Source organism: Rhipicephalus microplus, chromosome X, assembly GCF_043290135.1.
Source record: "Rhipicephalus microplus isolate Deutch F79 chromosome X, USDA_Rmic, whole genome shotgun sequence".
In the NCBI taxonomy this organism is placed as follows: Eukaryota; Metazoa; Arthropoda; class Arachnida; order Ixodida; family Ixodidae; genus Rhipicephalus; species Rhipicephalus microplus.
The window spans coordinates 76,086,881-76,111,514 of record NC_134710.1 but is presented as its reverse complement, the minus strand read 5'-3'; the positions used below and the strand labels follow the sequence as shown (position 1 = coordinate 76,111,514).

Here is a 24,634-nt window from a genome sequence, read left to right as displayed (position 1 = left end):
ACGAAATTAGCCTATCGTCAGACACCCTTTTTTCATGCAGAGGCCTGTGCTTGCTCTCTTCTTCAAAGCTTCCAGTACCTGCTGTTTTACATCGAACAGAGCATGCTATGGGCCAATAGCTGACATAAATCAAGAGTGCCATTTAGACCAGATAGCTTCTTACCACAGGGTTTCACCGCTTGCCAGCACTGTGCTACATGGTTGGCTAACATTACATAGTGAGCCACACTTGTGCACAGGGATCACAATGGAAAGGAGCAATAACATTTCTCCATACGCATTCCAAGATTGGGACGCACGCTGACATTACTTCTTTCTCTTGTGCCATACCTCCCAGTGTAGCTGCCAGCCCACTCATCAAGATGAGAGAAGAAAGCGCTTGAAGCATGTGACAAATACCTGTAACTCTACTTGTTCCTGATGAATTTCAGAAATGTTAGTGGCAATTGGTTCGTGAGGCAATGAACTCCTATACGTAGAATATTCAGTGATAACTTGAAAAGTGGTTCATGACCCCTTTAAAATAATCTGTTCCTCCTTCATTGTTCATGCTTGCATGTACTCTATTGTTCTGCAATGAGTTGAACTGTTTATTCTATCTTTAAGTTGTTGTTTTGTTATTTCATCTTCCAACAGTTTCAAATTTATTAAAGAGGAAAAGGTCAGGCGACTTGTGGTACCATGTGTTGACAAAGATGACACTGCTGAATACACATGCGTGGCAGGAAATGTCAAGACCTCTACAATACTTCACGTTGAAGGTGAGCAAGCTGTCAACAATTGCTGTAACAGTGAAACATCACTTCACAAAATAAATTACCAGTAACTTCACTTGGTTGAAAAAGAATGTGGCTACTGCTGCATAAGGATGAGAAGAAAAGAAAGTAGAAGAAGAGAGATGCGATAATAAATCACTAAGTTAGCTGTGACAAGCAATGTATAGAAAGCTAGGATGTGATAACTTTCAAGGCATTTATCAAAAGAAAACATTCATGAGAAAAATTCGTAAACTTGTGCAATAGCTGCTCAACGGTTTCTGTATTGATTCACGGGAACCATCTATTTTGGTTTTTGGGCCAAGCGAGGTCAGTATTAATCTACTCTTCCACATAGTTTTTTATCATTGAATGAAAACTAAAGAATGTCATGACTAAATGCATTTAAAGGAAGGAAGGAAGGAAGTATGTTTATTTACAGAAAGGCAGAGAGGTCGGCCTGAGCGATAGTTTGCTCTAGCCTGCTACTCTACACTGGGGGAAGGGAAAAGGGGAAAAGAAAGATTAATGGATGACAATGGTGAGATAGAGAGGTGAGTATGTAGTGTTCTTTCTAGCTGAGACACATTTTATAGCCGCGCACATAGTCCAGTTGTTTCTAAAAAGGTAATAACTGCTCTTGTGACCGCAGTTGCACTGTTGGTGTCTAGCCAAGGGCCCAACATAATGACCTACTGCGATATTGTTCAGTAGAAGAAATCAGTGTTTGTCGTTCACGTGCGTATGCTGGGCAGACACAAAATATGTGCTCAAGTGTTTCTGGCACATCACAGTGTTCACAATTAGGACCGGTGTCACTGCGACCGATGATATGTGCATAACGTCTAGTGTACGCTACACCAAGACGAATGCGGTGGATCATACTTGTGAGTTGCCGTTTCAATTTAGGAGGCATGCGGAACCTCATTTCCGGGTCCCATTTAAACATATGGCACACCAGTCTATGTAAAATGTCAATTCACTGGCCGGTTTATCTACTGTGGAAACTACAGTCAAAGCTCATTAATTTGTATTTCATGTGACCGGAAAAAATGTCCCACTTAACTGAATTCCTAATTATCAAAAGTATCAAGAAAACAATAAACAAATTTCTATTACGTCAATACATTTTCATTTTCTTGATGAATATGTAAACCCTATGCTTCGCAGAAAAGCGGCGTAAAAGCCGCAATTTTCGCCATTGATGACTTTGTTCACAATGTGTCCGCGGCTTAAGACTTTCCTTTCTTAACTAACCCAAGACATGCTGAGCCGAAAAATTGTTACTGCCATTACTATAAGCTTCCCACTGATGACTCTGTTGATGCAGACTGCACTGACTTGGTTTGGTTTTCCATGGCGCCATTTTTGCTCCTCTATGTCCCACATTTGCGGCACCTCGCACGTGGCCTGCTCTGATGATTGTCTGACTTATTGGGGTTGTGGCCAAGTATGATTGAATTGATGAGAGTTAGATGCCACTGAACAGTGTATATGCTGGCCAGGATCTGAGAACGCACCTGAATTACCGAATTTCTGATTTAAAGAGTTCTCACTCTATTATTGATCAGGTGGAGGCCATCTTGTCTAAAGTATGTCTTTCAATCACTCTAAATTTAACCATGCTATACATTTATATTATTCAAAAACATATACCTCAGTTCAAAAAAGGTTGAAAAATCCTTGAACGGGGTGTTACCAATATATTGTCAGGTGGTCAAATCTTCTTCAAGGCAGCAGTTTGTTAGAGCTAACTTGAGTGACGAGTTGCTGCCTTGAACATGACCAAAGAAACTTTGTTCGCTCCTTCTCATTTATTCAAGCCACCATTTTCTCCCACACATCTACCTCTATGTAAAAAATTACACTTAAGATGAAAAATTATTATATTTTACATTGGGCGTGATGTTTTTGTTTACAATTATGTCATTTGATTAACTTGATTATTTGTTCTTTGCAGATGCTGATGCGGAATTCACTCTACGACTGCATGACGTGATTGTCCGTGAAAGTGATACTGTGACATTACTTGTTGAGGTGTCACGAGAAACACTTGAAGTCAGATGGATGAAGGACGGTGACTTAATCCAACCATCTGAAAAGGTACAGTTAAACCAACAAACAAAAAACAGCATACCATTACCACAACTGCCAAATATCGTAAGAGTTATCTCTAAACTGCAAGTAATATCATAACTGGCTATTGGGAAATTAAACACCATATAACATCAATCTAATATTAATGAGAACTAACAGGCAGCGATGCCAAGGAAAGTATAGGGGTGTTATTCATTGTAATTGTAATGTAAATGTGAAGAAAGAAAAGTAAATGAAAAGATAACTTGTCGCCAGCTGAGCCAAACCTGCAACCTTCGAATAACACGTCTGACTGCTGGCAGCACTGACTGACACTTTTATGTTTAAGTGCACATGTATACCCGATGAATTCAACGGGGGGATGACCACCGCTGTAGCTCGGTGAGCAGAGCATTGGATGCATTATTTGAAGGTCGTAGGTTTGGTTTCTGCTGGTGGCAAGTTATTTCTTCATCCATTTTTCTTTCTTCACATTTACATTACAATGAATCCAGTATATTGATCTCTGCATCCTTGCAGAGGCATATCCACTTTCCTTAATCCAATGTTCAGTTATTGCCCTAGTTGTAAATTTCAGCATTAAACAATTGCTGTCACTGATTATTACTAGCAACTACTGGCAATGTCTTTCACAATTGCTGCAACTGTTGGCACTGATTAACACTAAACGTTTCTTCAACACCAGTGCGCCGTTTCATGAATTGTCAACAATACTTAGATATGACATGTAAAATTATCTTGAATAATGAATTTACAGCACTAACATTTTTTATACTATGCAACAGATGATTCATACGCTGAATCAAGCATGTCCACAAATCAACCGAACTGCAATTTTCTTACATCACAAAAGCCCCTTTCTGCTAGCAGGCATTATTGAGATGCAGGGGTGTAGGTTCTCGAACTGCACACATCTATAAATGTATGAAAAAATTCCATCATTGTTGTGGTCAAAATTTTGACATGTATTCGTGCATGGTTCATTTCAGCAGTGTACTTACATGTCTAGAACAAAATGCAGCTTGTAATTGGCACAGGCATGAGCAGAGGGACGAAGTGGAGTGCAAACATACCCTCTGTCTTCCCCCCCCCCCCCCCCCATAACTGATGATGCCTCTTTTGAAGGGACACTAAAAAGCAACATTTTTTTTTGCGTATTAATAAAGCACAATTTCACAATCCTTAAAAAACGCCACTCTTACTGCGACATGACGCTTAGTAAGCGAGGAAACGCGTGAAAAGAAAATGCCACTGGTGACACCATTTTGAGTTTTCAGCGCCAAACACTGTGATGTAAAAAACTTGGAAGGCGTCTACTAGGTTCTACGTAACTTCCAATAAATAAAAATGAAGTACTTTGTTATCTGTGGGTGCCATAGACTTAGCATGTATAGTTTCAGAAAATTTCATTGTGGCAATGCCACGAAAATACCAAAAATGCATTTTGAAATTTCTGACGTCATGTGAGGAGATTTTGACACAAGATTTAAAAATGAATCTTCAACCATGATTTTCTCCGCTAATAGTGAACTTATGATAATGAAACATATGGCATTAGAATTCTCAGAGTATAGTTTCTCAATCTGAACCAAGTCATTGTTCCTCTTTAGTGTCCCTTTGAGGTTTCATTTTGGTCACAGCAGTTTACACCTGTTGTAGAGAAATATAGCCAAGGATTGCACAAGTTTTCATTATTGGTTTATCTCACACATGTAACCGATCCACCAGGAGGTTGTGCTTGTGGACATTTTTTTGTAAATTTATGCAGATGAACATATAGGTATAATGCTGGCTTTCTAAGTGCCTCTGTTCAAGTTTGAAATACTATTTAGACATTTGCCCATTTGCAAAACAAAGAGAATGGCGTGCACAGATATTTCGTCTAAATTGAATATTTCATTTCAGGTCGTTGTTACAACAGAAGGAAAAAGTAGGAAGTTAATAATACGTGAGAGCTCAATAGATGATCAGGGTGTCTACTCTTGTGTTCTAAAGGACAAGAAGTGTTCATCATCTGTTCTTGTTCACGGTCAGTAACTCATGCATTTGTTCTCTAGCATGCTAGCTCTTTTCCGAGATGTACGACGATGAGTAGTTTCGTGCAGAAACCATAAAAAATCAGCTTTGCAGAGATATGCATAGGCATTCCACTGGGTGTGTAACACAACTTGAACAGAACCTTTAAAAAGTGCTATCTCACTGGTAAATGTTGCCAACACCATTTTGTTTGCAGATGTTTTGAGTTATTCGGAATTTATTTTGTAATGCATTTTTTAAATGTGAATTAAAGTATGAAAAACTGTCTCTACAAACTTGCACATCAGATTGCAGCATTCCAAATTACATTTCCATATCTTGAGGCTGGCACAGCTCAGCTGCTTTACGAAAGTGATCGGCCTGGCATTCATGAGCAGCCAATTTAATGTTTTTGTTAAAAAGATGAAAATCCGCTGCAGTCACAACGACAAGCGACAGGCCGACACTCAAAGCTAATCGGAGCACACTGGTGTGATTTGCTTCCTTTCTTTTTTTCTTTTTTTAGTCAACATGCAGGTATCATCTGTTGAAAACGTTTCAGCGCTCGGCATTTCAAACACACAAAAAGAGAAATCACCTTGTATTTCACAAAGCTTCTTTCAGAGTCTAGAAAAAGTACCACACGAGAGAGAGATTTTCTGATAAAGCAACATTAGGACAGTAAACTATCACATGTTCACATCATAGCCATCTCCACGAATGTTACGCTGTCCTGTTATTAAATGTGCACATACCACTCGCACACATTGGCCACCGGCAGAAATCTGAGGGATGTGCAGGTCAGTTGGCTGCAAAAACAGTGCAGCCTGCATTATTGTCTCGATGACATGAGCACGGCGCGCACACACGCTAGGGTTCTGGCGTACAAGTTAGTGGAATGAACACTAAAACATTAAGCTGAAACCATGGGATCCTTTCATAGGGCACTGACATGCATTGGCATTTTTCCTTCATCACATATACACCTTGTCAATGAAGGCTCTCTGGGCACTGCCATACACCCCTCTGGGCTACTGTTAACATGCTTGACCGCCCAATAAGGCTAGGCCGAAACTGTGACGCCAGCTTTTGTGCTCCCGTGTAACAGCCCAGACAGGAGGAGATCCTCCTCTCTGTTAAAAAGGTCTATACCATCAAGCTGTCAGTGCTGCCGGTGGTATTATCTGTAATGCTACTGGCACTACTCCTCATCATGCCAGTATTATGAAACCGACGTCACTGTGTCTAAAAACTAAAAACCAGGCTTGTGGAAAAAACCAGGCTTGTGGAAAAAACCAGGATTTACTAAAAACCAGGCTTGTGGAAATAAAAAAATTTAGGCTAAAAGCCAATTGAAAGGGAACAGTGATTTCGGTCAAATAATTTTGAATAAACTTCGTATAGTGTATATCACATACTCTAAAAAAAAGGGTACATATTTTTCGTGACCTGAATAACCAGCCCAATATTTTTTTTTTAAGTGAAACAAGGCCTGTTCAAATGCCATTTTTTTTGTTCAAAGAAAGCACAAATGCAAGGAATAACTTGTAATATATGTTATGTCTTATTATTTCCTGTACTTAGAGCATATAATCTGGTATAACAAGCTTTTAAACTTAACAAACGATGACTATATGTGAGGTTAATAAGTTCATTTAACTTTGAAATGAGGCTTCGCGGCAGTGCGGATTTTTTCTGAGTAAATGTTTCCACAACTTAGCATTTTTTTACTGCAGTGAAACCACCTTTACAAGTTAAGTGAAGCTTTGTGTTAGTTGTTTTTGCATTCTGAAGTAGAAACAGCATGGTATTCTAAAGTGAGACCCACACAAAACAGCGTTGGTCTGTGTCACTTCTTTTGTGTGTCCCCATGTAGAATATCGCACTGTTCCTACTTCAAAAGACCTTTACAGGGGTTACATGCAGACTAATATACACTTGGCTACCTTCAGTGCTAGAATGCTATCTAGTAAGGCTAGTCTAGCTGAGCTATTTGAAGAATTAGAAGGTGTTAAATGGGATGTAATAGGGCTCAGCAAAGTCAGGAGGACACGTAAGGCTTACACAGTGCTGAATAACAAGCACGTCCTATGCTATTGTGAATTAGTTGACAGAAAAGAACTAGGGGTGGGGTTTCTTATACACAACACTATCGCTGGCAACATACAAAAATACTATAGCATCAGTGAGAGTGTGGCAAGTATCATAATTAAGTTTAACAAAAGGTACAAAATGAAGGTGGTAGAGGCCTACATTGAGTCATGATTATATGGTCGAATGCTTCGATGAAACTGGAGAGTCAGCCATTAATAAAGTAAAGTCACAGTACACTATTCTAATGGGCGACTTTAATGCCAAAGTAGGCAAGAAACAGGCCAGAGACCATGCAGTGGGGGAATACTATGGCATCAGCTCTAGGAATGCCAAAATGGAGTTATTAGTAGAGTTCACAGAACCTAATATTTACGGATCTTCAATACCTTCTTCTGAAAACGGGCTAACCGTAAGTGGATGTTGCGAAGTCCTAATGGCGAAACTAAGTATGAAATAGACTTCATTCTGTGTGCACACCCAGGCATTGTACAGGATGTAGACGTAGTTGGCAAGATCCGATGCAGTGTCCATAGATTAGTAAGAGCTCGTATTCAGTTAAATTTTAAAAAAGCAAAAACATAATGAAATAGCAGTGAGAACGAAAGTACAGGAATTCATAGCTTCGCTTCAGAATAGATTCGAGGCACTAAGTGAGGTAACTGATGTTAGCATTGATACAATGAATGATAATCTTACTACTATCATCAAAGAGTGTGCACTGGAAGTCAGAGGTAGAGTCACTAGACAGGACACTGGCAAACTATCTCAGGAGATGAAATATCTTATTAAGAGACGACGAGTCATGAAAGCATCATATGCAACCGACAAAATAGAGCTATAGTGCAGCTTTCAAAGTTAATCAATAGACGTAAGGTAGCCAACGTCAAAAGGTATAACATGAAGAGAATTGAGCAGGCTATAAAAAGTGGCAGAAGCCTAAAAGCTGTAAAAGCAAACTGGTGCATGAGCGAAAATTGAATGTATGCATTGAGAAACAAGGAAGGCAATGTCATAAAGAATATGGATAGGATAGTCGAGGTGGCGGAGGAGTTCTACAAAGAGCTGTGCAGAAGCCAAAACAACCAGATGTTATCGTGAGAAACAATATTAGTCCAGAGGAGTTCAACATCCTACCAGTAATTACAGGAGAAGTAAGCAAAGCCCTAAATGGAATGCAAAGAGGTGAAGCTGCTGGTGAGGGTAAGGTAACAACGGACTTCCTGAAAGATGGCAGACAAATTGTGTTAGGAAAACTGGCCACCTTATTACGAAGTGCCTCTTGATAGGAAGGGTACCAGAATTTTGAAAGAATGCCAACATCATTTTAATTCATAAGAAAGGAGGCACCAAGGACTTGAAAAATTACAGGCTGATCAGCTTACTGTTCGTTCTCTACAAACTATTTACCAAAATAATAGCCAATATAATGAAGGCGACATTAGAGTTCAATCAACCAAAGGACCAAGCAGGACTTTGTACAGGCTACTCCAGAACAGACCATATTCATACTATCAATAAGGTAATAAAAAATGCACAGAATACAACCAATCACTATATATAGCCTTCATAGATTATGAGAAGGCATTTTACTCAGTCGAGACATCAGAAGTATTGCAGGCACTATGGAATCAGGGCATCGAAGTACCCTAAATAAATATACTGGAAGAAAGCCACCATAGCTCTCCATAAAGAATGCGACTGAATCCCAATAAAAAAGGGTGTAAGGCAAGGAGACACAATCTCTCCAATGCTATTCACCGCGTGTTTACAAAAGGTTTTCAAGAGCCTAGATTGGGAAGAGTTAGGGATTAGAGTTAATGGGGAGTATCTTAGTAACTTGCGATTTGTTGATGACATTGCCTTGACGAGTAACTCAGGATATGAATTACAACTCATGATTACTGAACTGGACACAGAAAGCAGAAAAGTAGGTCAGAAAATTAATATGCACAAAGATAAAGTAATGTGCAATAGTCTCAGCAGAAAACACCACTTTGCGATAAGTGGAGGGACGCTGGAAGTTGTAAAATAATATATCTACTTAGGACAGGTAGTAACCACGGAGCCGAACCATGAGAGTGAAATAACTAGAAGATTAAGGATAGGGTGGATCACATTCAGCAGGCTTTCTCAAATAATGATTGGTAATCTGCCACTAAACCTCAAGAGGAAGGTGTATAACAGCTGCATCTTGCCAGTACTCACCTACTGGGCCGAAACCTCGAGGCTTACAAAGAGAGTTCAGATTAAATTGAGGACGATGCAGGAAGCGATGGAAAGGAAAATGGTAGGTGTAGCCTTAAGAGACAAGAAGAGAGCATAGTGAGTCAGGTAACGAACCGGGCTTAAGGATATCATAGTTGAAATCAAGAAGAAATAGACATGGGCCAGGCACGTAGCACATAGGCAGAATAACCGCTGGTCACTAAGGATAACTGACTGGATTCATGGAGAAGGCAAACGCATGAAGAGGAGATAGAAAGTTAGGTGGGCCAATGAGATTAAAATGTTCGCAGGTATAACGTGGCATCGGAAAGCACAGGATCGGGTTGATTGGCAGATCATGGGAGGGGTGTAGCCAGGCTGATAATAATGATGATGATGAATACACGCTTAAATAGGTGCTTTCATGGCTTAGCACTCCCATTGCCGTGAAATCACCTTTACGAGGGGTTACATACAGATTAATATACAGTTATTTGTTCAATTCGAATGCTTCGAAATTTTCAATAACTTAAGTCCAAATCAAAGCAAATTCGAATACTGTAAGATTCGTTTGAATATTTGAAGCATTCGAATATTCACATAGGCCTACTTAAAACAAGTAAACAATCACTGAAGCCTGGGAAAGCGTAAGGAAATTGTTCTATGTTGACATTTTTACACTTTTCTTATCTGTCCATTATATTCATATTCCATCACTTACTGTGGGCAGCTATTTACGTAGGACCCACGTTGTCATCGCCTAAGAAGCAAAACCAAGTGTGCAGCTTTCTTTACAGGCACAGTTGATATGTCGTATTGCATTGTCATAATTCTTGAACTAAAATAGTTAACATCAAGATGTTGTCTGTCCTTCATGTGCAGCACCTCCAAAGATTACCACAGACAAGCAAACCTTCTCAAGCAGAAAAGGAACAACGTTGAAACTTCCCATACCCTACAGTGGCATTCCCCAACCGGCAGCAACATGGAAATTGAATGGACAACCACTAGAGCCAGTCAAGAACAAGATCATCCAAGAAATTTCACCTCAAGAGGTATTCCTGCATCTTCTTGCTACTCTGCTTAGCTTTTTTTTTTATTGAAGCGTCTTCTACAGTGAACCCTCCTGAACTTTTATTGACTATGCTGCTGGGTTCTTCAAATGGCTCTCCCACAAGATAGCACTCGCGTAATAAATTAGCTTATATCCTCCTCCTGATGCTTACTTCGGAAAACAGGCGTGCTGAAAGGGTGGTGCTATCTAAGAATTAAAAAAGAAAAGGACAGTACTTTTGCAAAATGAAGAATAACTGCATATTACATATGATTTCTCACATTTTGAGTCTCATAATAAATGAAGCAGTATTTGTTTCAGTGGGGCAAATAAAAAAATTATCAGTAAACTCAAGTACTATTTTTTTGGCACTGTGACAGGCATGCATTTTGGTTTTATAGCTTCCACACTACTGCCACCAAAAGTTGTCAGGAAACTGCCAAGAAACTGTGGCTTGGGTCACTTACTGTCTAACATGTCCCGTGTGCTCAGTAAAGTATCAAACAATAAATTCAATTGTCTATTGATTGATTGATTTGTGGGGTTTAACGTCCCAAAACCACGCTATGATTATGAGAGACGCCGTAGTGGAGGGCTCCGGAAATTTCGACCACCTGGGGTTCTTTAACGTGCATCCAAATCTGAGCACACGGGCCTACAACATTTCCGCCTCCAATTCAATTGTCTAAGTAAGTAATCTACGTCTTTCATTATTTTTTGCATTAATCTGTATAATACCATACATGTCTACTGAAATGATGTGCATCTACAATTTAGGCAATTTTTGCATATAAGCTACTTGAGAAACAGTGATTAAGGACCTGTTCTTTTCATGATCACTTAAAACATGCAGTTTCTCACATATACTCATACGTGGGGATGGCTAACTGTAAAGATGGTAAACTGTAAGAGGTGTAGAAAAAAAAAGTCAACTAAAAAATAAAGACCAGACATAATATGGTGCTTTTAATGAAAACTTCTTGAGCGGCTTGTTGCTGTGAACTGCAAATGTTTTTTTGGAGTGCTGGGTCAAGGTCGAAATAAGAAAGGAGATGAGCAGGAAGTGTCAACTACTAACCGATTTGTTGAAGTACAAGAATGGGTGTGATGCAATTCATACGAGACCCAGCACTTAAGATTTGACATTAAGGTTTATTACTTCTTTTACAGCTTTGCACTGTACAAGTGCATCTCAGTGTAATATAGTGTGATTGGAGCTTCATACAATGGAGCTTTATTTTTGCTAAAGTGCGCCTTCAGGAGCTTTTAGGCAGTTATACAGCCGAATCTCATTAATTAAAACACGCTTAATTCGAACTTCCGGTTAATTCGAACTCGTGATAAGGTCCTGTCAAAACTATGTGTATTCCAATGGGCAAAAACTCCCGGTAACTCGAACGCGCAAGCACTTGCGACGGTTAATTCGAACATACCGTGCTCCGAAAATGCTCTCAGCACCCCGCGCAATCCCGTGGCGGCACCGGCGACACCTCAATGCTGCGCGCGAAGGAAATGAAAAGGAAAGAAAAGGCTGCGGTGAAAGTTTGCTCTTTCTCAAATGCCGATCTGCGACGCGCCCGTGTAAGGTTTCTCCCTTTTCCGTCCCTGCCACGTAAAGACCCTTCTCCTTCCAACGTCCGAAGAGAGGGAGGAAAAAAAAGCTGTCGCTAGGTTGAATGAATGTGTGGTTGAAGGAAAGGAAAAAGGCACTATGTTCTGCAGCCTTTGCCCCTTGCGGCAGCTCGGCTATGCGCTTTGAGGGGAGGGGGGGGGGGGGTCTCTCACGTGCCCAGGCCCGTAACTAGGGGGGGTTGAGGGGGTTCTGACCCCCCCCCCCCCCCCGAAATTTTTTTTGATGCTTTGACTTTTCGGGTCATACTAAAATATTTACACGCCTTCACAGCAACCACCAGCTGCCAAAGTTACACTGCAACTTTCCTGCCATTGCTTCCTTCTTCTTCCTTTCTTCAAACCTACCCTTTTACCAGAACACCTCAGCGCTCCCTCCCCCGCACGCGCACCTGCCCTATTTGTACAGCTTTGCACTTCGCCCTCGCGTTCCTTCGAGTCTTTTTTTTTTTTTCGTCTTTCACACCGTAGCAGCTCCTTTATTGATTCCAGATGCTTTACTTGTGCATTGCCGCTGGAGAAGTTATCCGTCTGTGCGGACCACACGTGTCGGCTTTGGGTTCCTACGAAAAGCGCGTCTACTTCTGTGAAGGTAAACAGTTCGACAGCAACGGCAACACCAACACGACGTGCGCAAAGTTGCCAGGGAACGAAACCCCTAAGCGGAAAAACTCAGCGGCGCATTCCGAGGACGCAGGCTGCAGGGCAAACATTTCTCAAACTGTAGTCCTCGCCACCGAAATGAATCATCGAAGATGACATCTACTGAAAGACTGGCATATCCGAGCAACTTCGAACAACCTTAACCACACGCAAGGAAATCTACCTCTTCTGTACACAGAAGGTATATGCGCCTCCCTACAAAGCGCACAAAGCGAGGATACAGCCGGCACACAATCCGGCACCAGCGGTCAACTTTCACAGGAGAAAAAAAACGCCGCCAAGCTGGGCTGCGCGCGGGAGTACAGAGGCTGATGTCACAGCCTACAAAGTGCATTTTTGGGGGGTCACGGCTATTTAATTAGGGCAGCCTAGAGAGAATTATGCAGGTGCCCAGGGAGCCATCTGTGAAAAGGGGACTTTTTCACAGGAACGGAGCAACACCTCCTTTCTGGACTGTACCACGGGAGTGCAAATGTCTCGGCAGTGCATTCTTGGGGGTTCACGTATATTAAATTTAAGTAGCGTTAATCCAGTTTTCTGCAGCTGAAGTACAATAATGGGCCTGCATGCACACCAGCTGTAGCGGCGTTCAGAAAACACATGCGCCACGCGGGAGCCGGCGCGTTCATCACACTTCTACATTCTAGCCACTGTAAAGTGGATAAGAGAAGAAGAAAACATCGCCCGCCGTTCACGCCAGGCAGTCGAAGCAGTCGCAGACGTCTTTTTGGAGCCACTGGCCACTTCTGTGTGCGTGCACAGGATTGTGGCAGCAAAATGAAAAGACACTCTGCAACAATGAAGCAAAGGAGTCTTGCGTCTTACTTCAAGAAAGTTCGAACCGATGAAGCGGACGGAGAAGAACCGCCTCCTTCGAAGGATAAAACTTCGCCCTCCTCAGCACTGGTGGAAAGCCAAGCGCGTCTGAACTTCTGTAGCGACTCAGGAGAATGCACCGGTTTATATGAATCACCTGAGAACGAACACAAGCAGGACACCCATGCACCGCCGGGAAATGATGGTGGCCGCAGTGCAACTCCAAGTGATCTTTGTTCTACAGTCAACGCTGGGCAAAGTGACGCCTTTACCACTGGGCAATGTCCAAGGAAGGTGAGTGGCATGGCACCTACACATTCTGGTTCACCTCCCCTCTGTGCGATGAGTGCGAATATTTTTTACTTGGGACTGTTTGTCTCGAAAAGCAATAATGTAAATGATCCAGAGACGATGGAGAAGCTGCTGCTCAATCCCTGGACCCCTCCGGCTAACTATGATTATCCAGCCACAGGGAAAAGGAATCTGAAGTTCCAACCTCACTGGGTTGATTGTTACCCATGGCTTGTTTATTCAGAGAAGCTTCAAGGAGCATTATGCAAATATTGTGTAGTCTTCGCAAGTGAGTGTGCAGGAAAAGGGGAGCACCAGCACTTGGGCTGTTTTGTAACTAAGGAGTTCACCAATTACAAGAAAGCCATAGACGCCTTTAAGAGCCACGCATCCAGCAGTTATCACGCCATGTCAACAACGCTATCGGAGAACTTTTTAGCAGTCCGGTCCCACTCACAGCATGACATCTTAACACAACTTGACCACGGCCTTAAAAAGCAGGCGGAAGAAAACCGCAAGAACTTGCTGCCAATAATAGAAACAATCTTTTTTTGTGGCAGGCAAGAAGTACCGCTTCGCGGCACAGATGACTCCGGTCTGATAAATATGTCTGAAGTGCTTCCATTCAAAAATGATGGAAATTTCCGCGCACTGCTTAGGATGAGAGCAAAATGTGGAGATGCTGCCTTGAGAGCTCACATGGAAACATCTCCGGCGAATGCGCTGTACACGAGCCCAAAAATTCAAAATGAGTTGATCACCCTCTGTGGTAAAATCATACAAAGAAAGATAGTGGAAAACGTCAACTCAGGTTCGTGTTTTTCAGTTCTAGCTGACGAGGCCACTGATATATCTCGCACCGCCCACATTTCCCTATGTGTAAGGTACGTTGGACACGACACGTCGGGAGTGCCCATTCTTAAAGAAGATTTTGTAGATTTCGTTCCCGTGTACAATCTCCCTGGCAAGGCGCTGACGAGCACAATCCTGAACGGCCTTAGAGGTCATGGCTTTGACCTGAACCTACTTTGCGGGCAAGGATACGACGACGCGGCATCAATGAGCGGCCACGTTAACGGTGTTCAAGCCTTCATTCGTCAAACAGCGCCCAAAGCGTTGTATGTGCATTCTAGCGCCCACTCGTTGAACCTTGCTCTGCTTCACGCATGCAAACTCCCCAGCATCCGCAACTGTTTGGGAACTGTATCCTCAACCTGTACGTTTGTGAGAGCGTCGCCACAGAGGACGAACCAACTGCGAGACAAAGTAGAAGATTTAACACAAGAATAAAGAAAATCAGTTCTCTCCTTTTGCCAAACAAAGTGGGTAGAGAGTCACGATGCACTTCAGCGTTTCCTTGAACTGTACGTGCCTATTGTACAATTCCTCGAATATTTAGAAGAAGAGGCAGCGTCATCTGATACTTCATCAAAAGCTTCTCAACTGCTCAATGTCATTACGAAGCCCGAGTTTGTCGTTTCGCTTCAGATCTGTAGCGACCTCTTCTCTTTGACACTGCCACTTTGCAAGTTTCTTCAAAAAATTGACTGTGACTTGGCTCAAGTGTGCGATCACGTAAAGAATGTTATAGACGTTCTTTCCACAAAAAGGGCTAGTGCGGAAACGGAATTTAATAAGATTTTTCTGAAATCGCTCTCTTTGCTGAAGATCACAAATGTTGAGATGGCCCTACCACGCATCACTGGAAGGCAGATGCAAAGAAGCAACGTACCTTCTGCTGCTCCCGAAGAGTACTACCAGAGGAATGTGTATTTGCCTTTGCTGGCTGACTTCGAAAATCAATTAAGAGACCGGTTCGATGCCCATAAGAAGGTCGTGGTTGGCCTTAACATGCTGCTGCCGAAATTCTGCGCATCGGCTAGCCTTTCTGGTATTGATGATGCAGTGCAGTTTTACCTTGGCGACATTCCTTCGGCTAATGTCATCGAAGCAGAGTTCACACTGTGGGTGAACAAATGCTGCCACATCGAAGAAAAGAATCGCCCAGCTTGTGCTTTACAGGCCTTAGAGATGTGCAACCGCGACTTTTTTCCGAACATCCACAGCCTACTTTCTATCCTGGCGACTTTACCCGTGTCCACGTCGACCCCGGAACGGACTTTTTCCACACTGAGAAGGCTGAAGAGATACCTTCCAAATCATATGAACGACAGATTGACTGGACTAGCACTGTTCAGCATCCATCGAGAACTTCAAGTGACCCCAGTACAAGTCCTCACAGAATTTCGCAAATTGCCGAGAAGGAAAAACTTCCTCGTTTAAACTTCTCTCTATGTTTCAAGAGTCGATTAAAAGCTAAACCCAGCTAGCCCAAGCTTCAACCCTTCTATCCTTTCGCAATTACGAGGAAACTATCCAGCAAGCAGAATGTGCGAACGGTAACAAGATCGGAATGTCGGGCGACTTGTTTGTTTGCTTGCATACATGCTGTCACGGACTGCCATTTTTGCGACCCGGCGAAACGGCAAATTAACGGGCGCCGCACTCCCCCGCTGACCGGTGGAACCGTTCGCTCATGAAAAGACTGGCCTTTAGTGCAGGGAAGTACTGAATGGGGTGTTCTTCTTCAAACGTTAGTCGCCGATGTTTGATCCTTTGTACCTACGGCGGCGTCGGCAGGGTCGTCAAAGGCCGCGATGCACCCCGAACTAGCTGTAGACTGCAAGACGCACCGGCTGAAACCAAGGAAACTGACCATTCCCACGGGCAAAACTGCTTGTGGACAAGCCGTATGAGAGAACCCCAACAGGTTGTCACTCTCGCTCAGTTGAGGAGCCTCTCCTAATTAAAAAGGGGCGTGGTCAATATATTTTTATGGTGGAGTTTCTAACAATGAAACGTGCATGATTGGACCCATGTAGAGGTCTCTTTTCCCCCAGGATGAGAATCAGGGGACACGGAGGTCAATTTAAGAGCAGGATTTCGCCTTGCTAAGCAGTCTAGTTGCTGACCAACATGGTGTACAAGGAGATCAAGAAGTATCCCTTAAGTGGTTGTGGCTCCATGTCGGCTGGCCACCTAAACTTAGCCATTCATCTAGTTGTGACGTGAAATTAACGTCTGTAACGTAGGCATCGGTACTTGAATCTCGAGTAAGCTCAACCTGCCCGAGATCGACTTCAAGCACTAGCCTCCCGGAAACACCAGCGCTGCAACACCGCCGACATCGCAGTTGTGCCAGAACTCTCTCTGACTTCTCGCATCCGATCGTCGTGGACTCAATGCTGCCGGTCATCACAAGTATCCCTTCACCTGTTTATACCTTCGGACTTTCTCATCTGTAGTTTTATTGTTGGTTAGTTTTGTGTAGTTTGTAATACTTCTCTCTTGTAAGCTGATTTATTGATTTTATATGTATTTTGTTAGTTGGTATTAAGTGTTGTACTAGATTCCTCTGCAATATTCCTAGATTCCTCTGCAGTGCTGCAATATCACTAGAGTTTTGTTTTTCCCCACATACGTCTCTGATCTCTTCACTGTCTCTGCTTACGTATGGAATGACCTAACCTGCTGCCATTCCCGTCGCCGACTTCGCGCTGGCGACGCTAGAGTGGCAGCTTGTAACACATACATACCGTTTTTGTACCGCGGTTACATTGTGTTACTTCATCAGGAGCCGTTGGTCGCAGTGTCCCCGGCTTTGGTGGTGCTATTGTCCAAACTTATTTCTTGCTTTAACCAGAATTTGAGGTTGACATACCAATTTCTTTATTTGGGTGCAAATAATTGAAAAGTACCATCGAATTATTACAAGTAAGCGATGTACTTGTTTTATTCACAAAAGTAAGCCAGTATAAATCTTAAAAAATGGCAGCCGTTCTACACGCAACCCCCCCCCCCCCCCCCCCCCGAAAAAAATTCCTGGGTACGGCCCTGCACGTGCCCGTGCTGCGCTTCATCTCTCACACGCCCGTGCCATGCTTCTTCCTTCTTTCCCGTCCCTGCCACATAACCCTTCTCCTTCCAACGACGCGCGCGAAGCGAGCAAAAAAAAAAAAAAGCTGCCGTGGAATGTTGGTTTTTTCTCACATGCCGATCTGCTACTCTCTGCGTGGAGACGCTCCTCGTTTCTTGTCACGTGCTGGCCATTCTGCGGCTGCGTAGCGGAGAGACTACGCAGTCGTTGTTGTCGTCGTCTTTAGAAAGTATCGGTGCTGGATATTTCCGCGCGCAACTTCTCTTGCCAGGAGATTGCTGAAGCCAAAGTAGAAATGCTTTGCAAGATGCGTGTGGAATTAATTGACTTGCTGTAAGACAAATAAGTGCAGACACGCATCACCGAATACTTCAATTAATAACAGATGTCCTGTGAATTGTGAATAAATGTAAGTCTTCTGAAACTTCCCCCTCGTGTGTTAGCTAAATGCACATGCGCCACTGCATGGAGAGCCTTCGGTTTATGTAGCTTTCATTATTTCGAACTTCTTTTAATTCGAACAAATTTTTGGGCCCCTTCGAGTTCGAATTATCGAGATTCGACTGTATTACTGTTTTGGCCCAGTGTACTTACACATGAAGAGATAACATATTAAGGCATTGCATTACTAATACGTGCATTATCCAGTCACTTATTAAAACATCTTCCTGCTTGGCCTATATACGAGTTTCCACATTCGAGATGAATCTCGTAGACTACCCCGCTTTATGTGTCCTGCCTTCGGTATCTCAACCAGAACCCAACATTAATAATTGTTTAATAATTTTACACACTATTTCGACACATGCAATAATTGAACTACTTTCATATTTCTGGTCCCTCTGAACTGAATTGAATGTCTTTCCACTTCTTATAGGCAACTCTGACGATAAAAGACTTACGGCCCACAGACACAGGAATTGTGACACTCACTCTCAGGAATTCTTGTGGTGAATGCAGCAAACCGTTTAATGTCACATGTATTGGTGAGTATTGTTGCAGTCACAACTTCTATATAGTAAACACAATTTACAATCAGCAACATAACCAATAGTTTCAAACAAAAGAAATTACAATTAGCTGGTATAGTAATACATCCAAATTAGTTCAGACTCATGATGGCAATTTCTTCCCTCACATTAAAAATGGGAAGCTGAAGTTGTAAATTGCCTTCTCAGGCTGGTACAGCTCTTTCAAATAAAACACACTGATACCCCAATATTGTTTTAGTAGTGTCTTGAAAACAAAAAATCGACTCCAACGAATTGTGATAAATGCATGTTACCATAGTCAGATTTGCCTCCTATGTATATATTATAAATACCAGCAGAGTGGGGTGATAAGAGCTGGTAGCAGATTTGTTGATAAATTTACATATAAATTCCTAAAGAAAGGCAATAAAACTCTGACAATTCAAAAACAAAATGAAACTGCGGAGTTACGTTTAATTACTTGTACCAGTGCATCGACAACAGAGTCATCTAGTCAACATGATACTATAAATGGCTGTTTGTAACATGCATGTAGTTTTAAGGCAGTAGGAGACTAAGACTGAAATCTACAACTGGCACACTTTTCCCAGAACTCATTTAGATGATTTTGTTAAAGTAGAATTGATTGTGAAAATACTCAAACAAGGACAAAGAAACATAGACGCATGCAATTCACAATTGTGGACTATCGACAGTGGATTGGATGACTGTAGGCAGTACACCTTGCTTGTTCAAGATTATGTTTGTGGCCAAAATATTAACCAGAAAGAGTGGTGCTGCTCATGCACTGTTGCAAAGGAATGTACTTCTTTCTGGAGCAAAAGGAATGTACTCAGCTTCAGTGCACAGTACTGTGCTGTATCATACAGTGACTTTAAGCCTTTGCATTGTTTCAACCTTATCAGGATTGTGAAAGAGCATTGCACTTTAAATGCCCTATTTCCACTGCTTTCGTGGATACACAGCCTGACAAAAATGGCCTATTTTTGCAGAAAAGCCCGGCCCACCTGGGGTGCCTGAGCCTTCAGATATATCGAGCACTGGCTCGCTTATGTTGTCCTGGAAGCCACCACAATCTGATGGAGGTTCTAAGATCACAAATTACATTGTAGAGTATCATGATCGAAATACGCTTCGTTGGATACTCTATTCTGACACCGTTCAGGACACCTTCACAAAAGGTAAGCTTTTGTATCTGACGATTGGCATGAGCATTCTTAGTACAGTATCAACTGACTTAAAATGTTGCATGGCTTATTCCAGTGGAGGGCCTATCACCTGATGAAGAGTACATGTTCCGTGTCACAGCTGAAAATGAAGCTGGGAAAGGTGATCCTTCTCAAGGCACTAAGTATATTCGTATTCAGCCGAAAGGTGAGTAACATGTAAATCGTAAAACACAGCAGTCGCTCTGTTGTTTGCCTCTTAAACCATTTACTCAAAGTGGATGTCAGTGAATGAGCAGCAGCCATTATGTGCCAGTCAGTACACATGATAAATAGATAAGAGTGTAAAAGAGCCGTAATATCTTGCATTTGGAGTGCCCGAAACTAAACTGCAAAAAAAGTGGGATTGTGTTATGCCAGACCACTAGCCTCCGGAAGACTCGCCCGTGTCGGCACTGAATTGCCTGGTGCTTACTTATCATACACGTGACCTGCATATCCAATGAATGTATTAGAAGGACTATACATGTGCACTAGTGGAAAGAAAGATCATTGACAATTGAATAGCCAAGCAAAGGGCTCAAAATTTGTCTGCAGTTTTTATTTACAGCATAATTAATAAATTATTAAATTAATTGAGCCACCAACTCACAAGAGATCATGAAAAGTTCAAAGAAAAGGAAAAAAAAGCACTCACACTCATATACACTAGTATGCAAGTTTCTATATGTATGCAACAAAGGAACACCATGAATGACACATGAGAAAACCAGACAATGCAGTTAATTGCAAATTAATTCAGTGTGAAATGTCATTAACTAGAGTATTGCTGTACAGCTTTTGTTGCACTGTAGCAATTGTAAATGCACGCTAAAATTTAATGAATGCGCTGTTTTATACAGACACCAGAATGAGGCAATCTATCAGTCTGAAACTTGGCATATCAAAAGTAATGGAAGTGCATGTGTTAGCGAGCCTTTGGTTAACAAGCAAATAAAAAAATGAAATGCCCGATCAGTTAGCTCTCATGTTGACCCACAAGTCTGCCCGATTGATGGCTGGTGCTGCCATTCATTAGCATGTGCAGATTAACTTTGTGTCTACCTCCTTTTCTGCCACAGTGAACCCCATCAGTTGATGCCATTTGTGTTGTGTGTTTCTCTTCTATTTGATTCATGTGTTTACACACCTCACCTTCTTTCATGATGAATTCTAACCAGCCAGCTCAATTTTCTTCCATTCTAACCACCCTGAAATGAACACAGTGCAAAGCAGAGCTGTATAGGCAACAGCAAAAACAGCAAAATGTTATTCATTTGTGTCCCTATGACAGAAGCAGTGTACATTTTTCTTGGAAATATTAAAAAACGTCAATAGGTGTAGTTGGAAACCCAGAATGAATTTCTCACCAAAAACTGCATGTACATACAGCTTTTGTTCATTAACCTGTCTGTGTGTGTATAAATTGACTGTTAGTAAATACTGCTCCTCTTGTACATGCTGTTTTGCTAATAATGATACTTTAGAAGTTCTGAAAGATTAAAAACAATTTTCAAGTGTTCACTGTACACATTTTTCAGCACTGTTAAAGTAATGCAAGAAAAACAATGATAAAATTATAATAAGCCGTAAGCAAAAACGCTTCATCTTAGTCATGCCAAAGCAGAAATTATTCGTATTAGCTACAAATATCACCTTAAAATTGAACCCAGTAGATGTTCTACATTTGCCTGTTTTTCACTTAGTGTAGAATGCACATTAATTTTATTTACATGTATTTTTATTTGTCTTTCATTTATAGCTGGGGAGCCACCAGTAATTTTAGAACATCTGATGGACAAGACTGTTGGAGTGAAAAAGCCAGCCGAATTAACTTGCAGAATAGCTGGGAACCCTACACCCGCAGTCAAATGGTAATGATTTTGATAATTAGATTTCCTATGTTTAATGATTCTATTTCTGCATAACAGCTTAAAGAGAAGGCTTGCACTAGATTCAGCAACAAAAGTGCAAGCTCCCTATTTCTACCTTTGCAGGCTTAAAAATGGCAAAGACCTGGTCATGATTAGCAACTTTAGCGCTGAATTCAAGGATCAGAAAGCTACACTTCGAATCAAGGAAGCATCTACAAAATCAGGAGGAAAGTACACATGTAAAGCAACAAACCCGCACGGCTCCACGGAAACAACATGCACGCTATCTGTTCAAGGTATACAGAGCCTGTTCTACTCATCCTCCACTTTCAAAATAAATAAACTAGTAAGACTTTGAAGAAGAAAGCTAAGTTCCATAATATCTTCCAGATCTACCACGGGCAGAATTCGATGAAAAACTTCGAACTGTCCGTATCAATAAGCAAGAGGAATTCAAGGTTCCCTGCAGAATTTATGGATTTCCAAAGCCTACTGTCACATGGTTACGTGATGGAGCACCTATTCAATCAACCAAGCATACACTCATTACAGACAAGGATGATACTTCTACCATTACCATTCATAGTACAGAGGGTCCAGATTCTGGTGTTTATACACTTGAACTAAAGAATCCAGCTGGAAGCGTCAGCTATGACTTCAGGCTCAGGGTGCTTGGTGAGTTCTTTATTTTTGTTCGACAGAATTCTGTACGTACAGTAAAAAACATACATTTCGCTTTTTTTCTTGATAATCTAAATAAGCATGAAAACTGCAGTAACAGCAGCTTAATTTGAGCGATTTCATTCTAGACATGGTCGGAACAGTGCTAAAATGATTGAGAAGAAAAAGGACAGGCAGTCAAAGATTGCTGCATGCCACTTGTTTTTTATGTTCGAATCATTTTCTTGCTGCACCCACAACTTTGTGAAAATTGATGTTGGGTGTACAACTTTTGTGTGCTAATATGACTTCCTGCTAAAATAAAGTACTATGTTGGCTTCAGACAAGCCAGGTCCACCCGAACCACCAATTGAATTCCTGGAAACTGCTGGAGACCACATCACACTGTCATGGCAACCACCGCTGGATGATGGAGGGTCGCCCCTTACAACGTACATAGTAGAACACTGCGAGACTACAAGAACAGTGTTTATTGAGGTAAACAAAAACATCAAAGCTGAGTGTTGTTCCTCATAGGTATTCTCTTATTTCGTTTCAGTAGACCAAAGTAGTGTGCCCTCATGATGTTCTAGCATAATATTCTTTCATGTTCTCGCAATCCCAGAATACAGTGCAGCAAATCCTATGTCCCACAATATTACTGCATCCATTTAATAGCAACATTAGCACTAAGAACTTTTGTGTAGGCCTGGTACAATTCCACGAAGACAATGATCTTCATAAAAACATGAGTTATTGTACACAGGATTCTGAAGTATGCATTGTAGTTCATAGCACTTTTTTGAGCTGTTGCAGTGTTTGTTTCATATGTCAAAATGGACAGAGTGCTGGACTGATATCCAGAGAGTTTACTGGACTGATTAATACAGTGCCAAGCCTGAACTTCATAACCTAGAGTGTACATTCCCAGTTGTAAGAAATCAGCACAACTGACTGGTGGCTGCAGTGGTCAAATGAAATGCAGCGTTGTTATTCTTGAGCATGCTAATTGTGATTGCTAGGCACATTCCCTTATCCAAAAAAGAGTACCTGGCAGCTGCTTGCAACACCAGCACAAAAAAGAACCAAAAAAAATAAAGTGGGTTCATGTACACAGTCGCAGTATTGTATAATTCTGCCATGCATAAGATTTCATCTAATTGGTGGACTTAAATATGAGTCACTTTCTGACGGCCACCACTGCTTAGGAAAATGGAATGTGGCTGGCACTCTCGCTATCAGCACACTCAAAAACAACAGCGTCATATGTCACAATTTTCTCTTTCGGACTCCAGTCGCATTTACTAATCTTTTGCCGCTGGGGCCGTAAAACAAGCAACAATAACATCTATGTCAGTTTCACATGTATATGTAACTTAAAGATCATCTACTTAGTATAATATTAGTATTACTTTATTTGTTCTCAAAGAATGTGTGGCCATGCGTATAGGGCTGCCGAAGGCAGAACTGCCCATACTGGAGTGGTTCACATGTGCAACCTGGGTTCCATTGTAGCACTAAAATGTGAAGATGAAGTGAGGTGAATCACTTGAAGCTACAGCAAGCACTGTGTGGCCATCATCATTGGCCCATCGTTTCTGGTTTTGGAAGGGAATGCCCTGGTATGAGTCTGTGAAAGCTGCCGCCACAACGCAAGAGTATGGGGCAGCCACGAGGAACTACGCCTGTCTGTTTGAGATGAAAGGGGTTCAAGGCGATTTGTGAGCCCACTAGCATCTGGTGGCCAAGAGCAAAAAGTTTGTTGAGGAAACGAATGGTGGCAGGCTGAACTATATATGCAAAAGATTGAGAGGATGCAAATTGGTGTAGTATAGGTCATAATTTGTATCTCGGAGAGGTACTTGCTCTCTGATGTGCTACTGCTATAGAAAATATAAGATGTTGAACACTACCAAGAATGTGTCACATACTGGGGTAGCTAGATGGAGGAGAAGTATTGTGTACAGCATCCACAAAGCATATGCACTAATCATTAAAGTAAGCCAGTTTCTTAGAAGGTAACTTTCATCTCATTGAGGCACTTTGTACACATTTATGGACACAATTTGTTTTTGCTAGTTGTGTCGCCTGGAAGCTAAGAAAGAGCAAGCTTGTATATTGAGGTTTTGATTAGCTAAACCTCCAGCATAATAAATGTCTCTCATTTAACTTCTTTTTGCATTGTACTATTGTATACAATCACTTTGATGAAGGCACTATCATGTTCTACAAGTTGTTTGAAGTGCTGCTTTCTGCATGCATATCGAAAGCATCATTTTCCATAGCTCAAAATGAATGCGCTCAAACCTCATTATAACAAAGTAGCATCTTACACTAAAATAAGTT

The 24,634-nt window shown here is 41.7% G+C and overlaps 1 protein-coding gene across 1 annotated transcript in view; it reads left to right on the top strand.

Annotated features, from left to right (window-relative positions):
* LOC119176676 (uncharacterized) overlaps positions 1-24,634 on the top strand; it is a 322,419-nt gene that overhangs the window by 283,468 nt on the left and 14,317 nt on the right. The window contains exons 158-168 of the mRNA XM_075876363.1: positions 637-761; positions 2,716-2,858; positions 4,758-4,881; positions 10,050-10,222; positions 18,435-18,543; positions 19,542-19,730; positions 19,813-19,923; positions 21,517-21,628; positions 21,752-21,924; positions 22,019-22,303; positions 22,632-22,786. Coding sequence (XP_075732478.1) covers positions 637-761; positions 2,716-2,858; positions 4,758-4,881; positions 10,050-10,222; positions 18,435-18,543; positions 19,542-19,730; positions 19,813-19,923; positions 21,517-21,628; positions 21,752-21,924; positions 22,019-22,303; positions 22,632-22,786 — 1,699 coding nt within the window. The remainder of the gene's footprint in view (positions 1-636; positions 762-2,715; positions 2,859-4,757; positions 4,882-10,049; positions 10,223-18,434; positions 18,544-19,541; positions 19,731-19,812; positions 19,924-21,516; positions 21,629-21,751; positions 21,925-22,018; positions 22,304-22,631; positions 22,787-24,634) is intronic.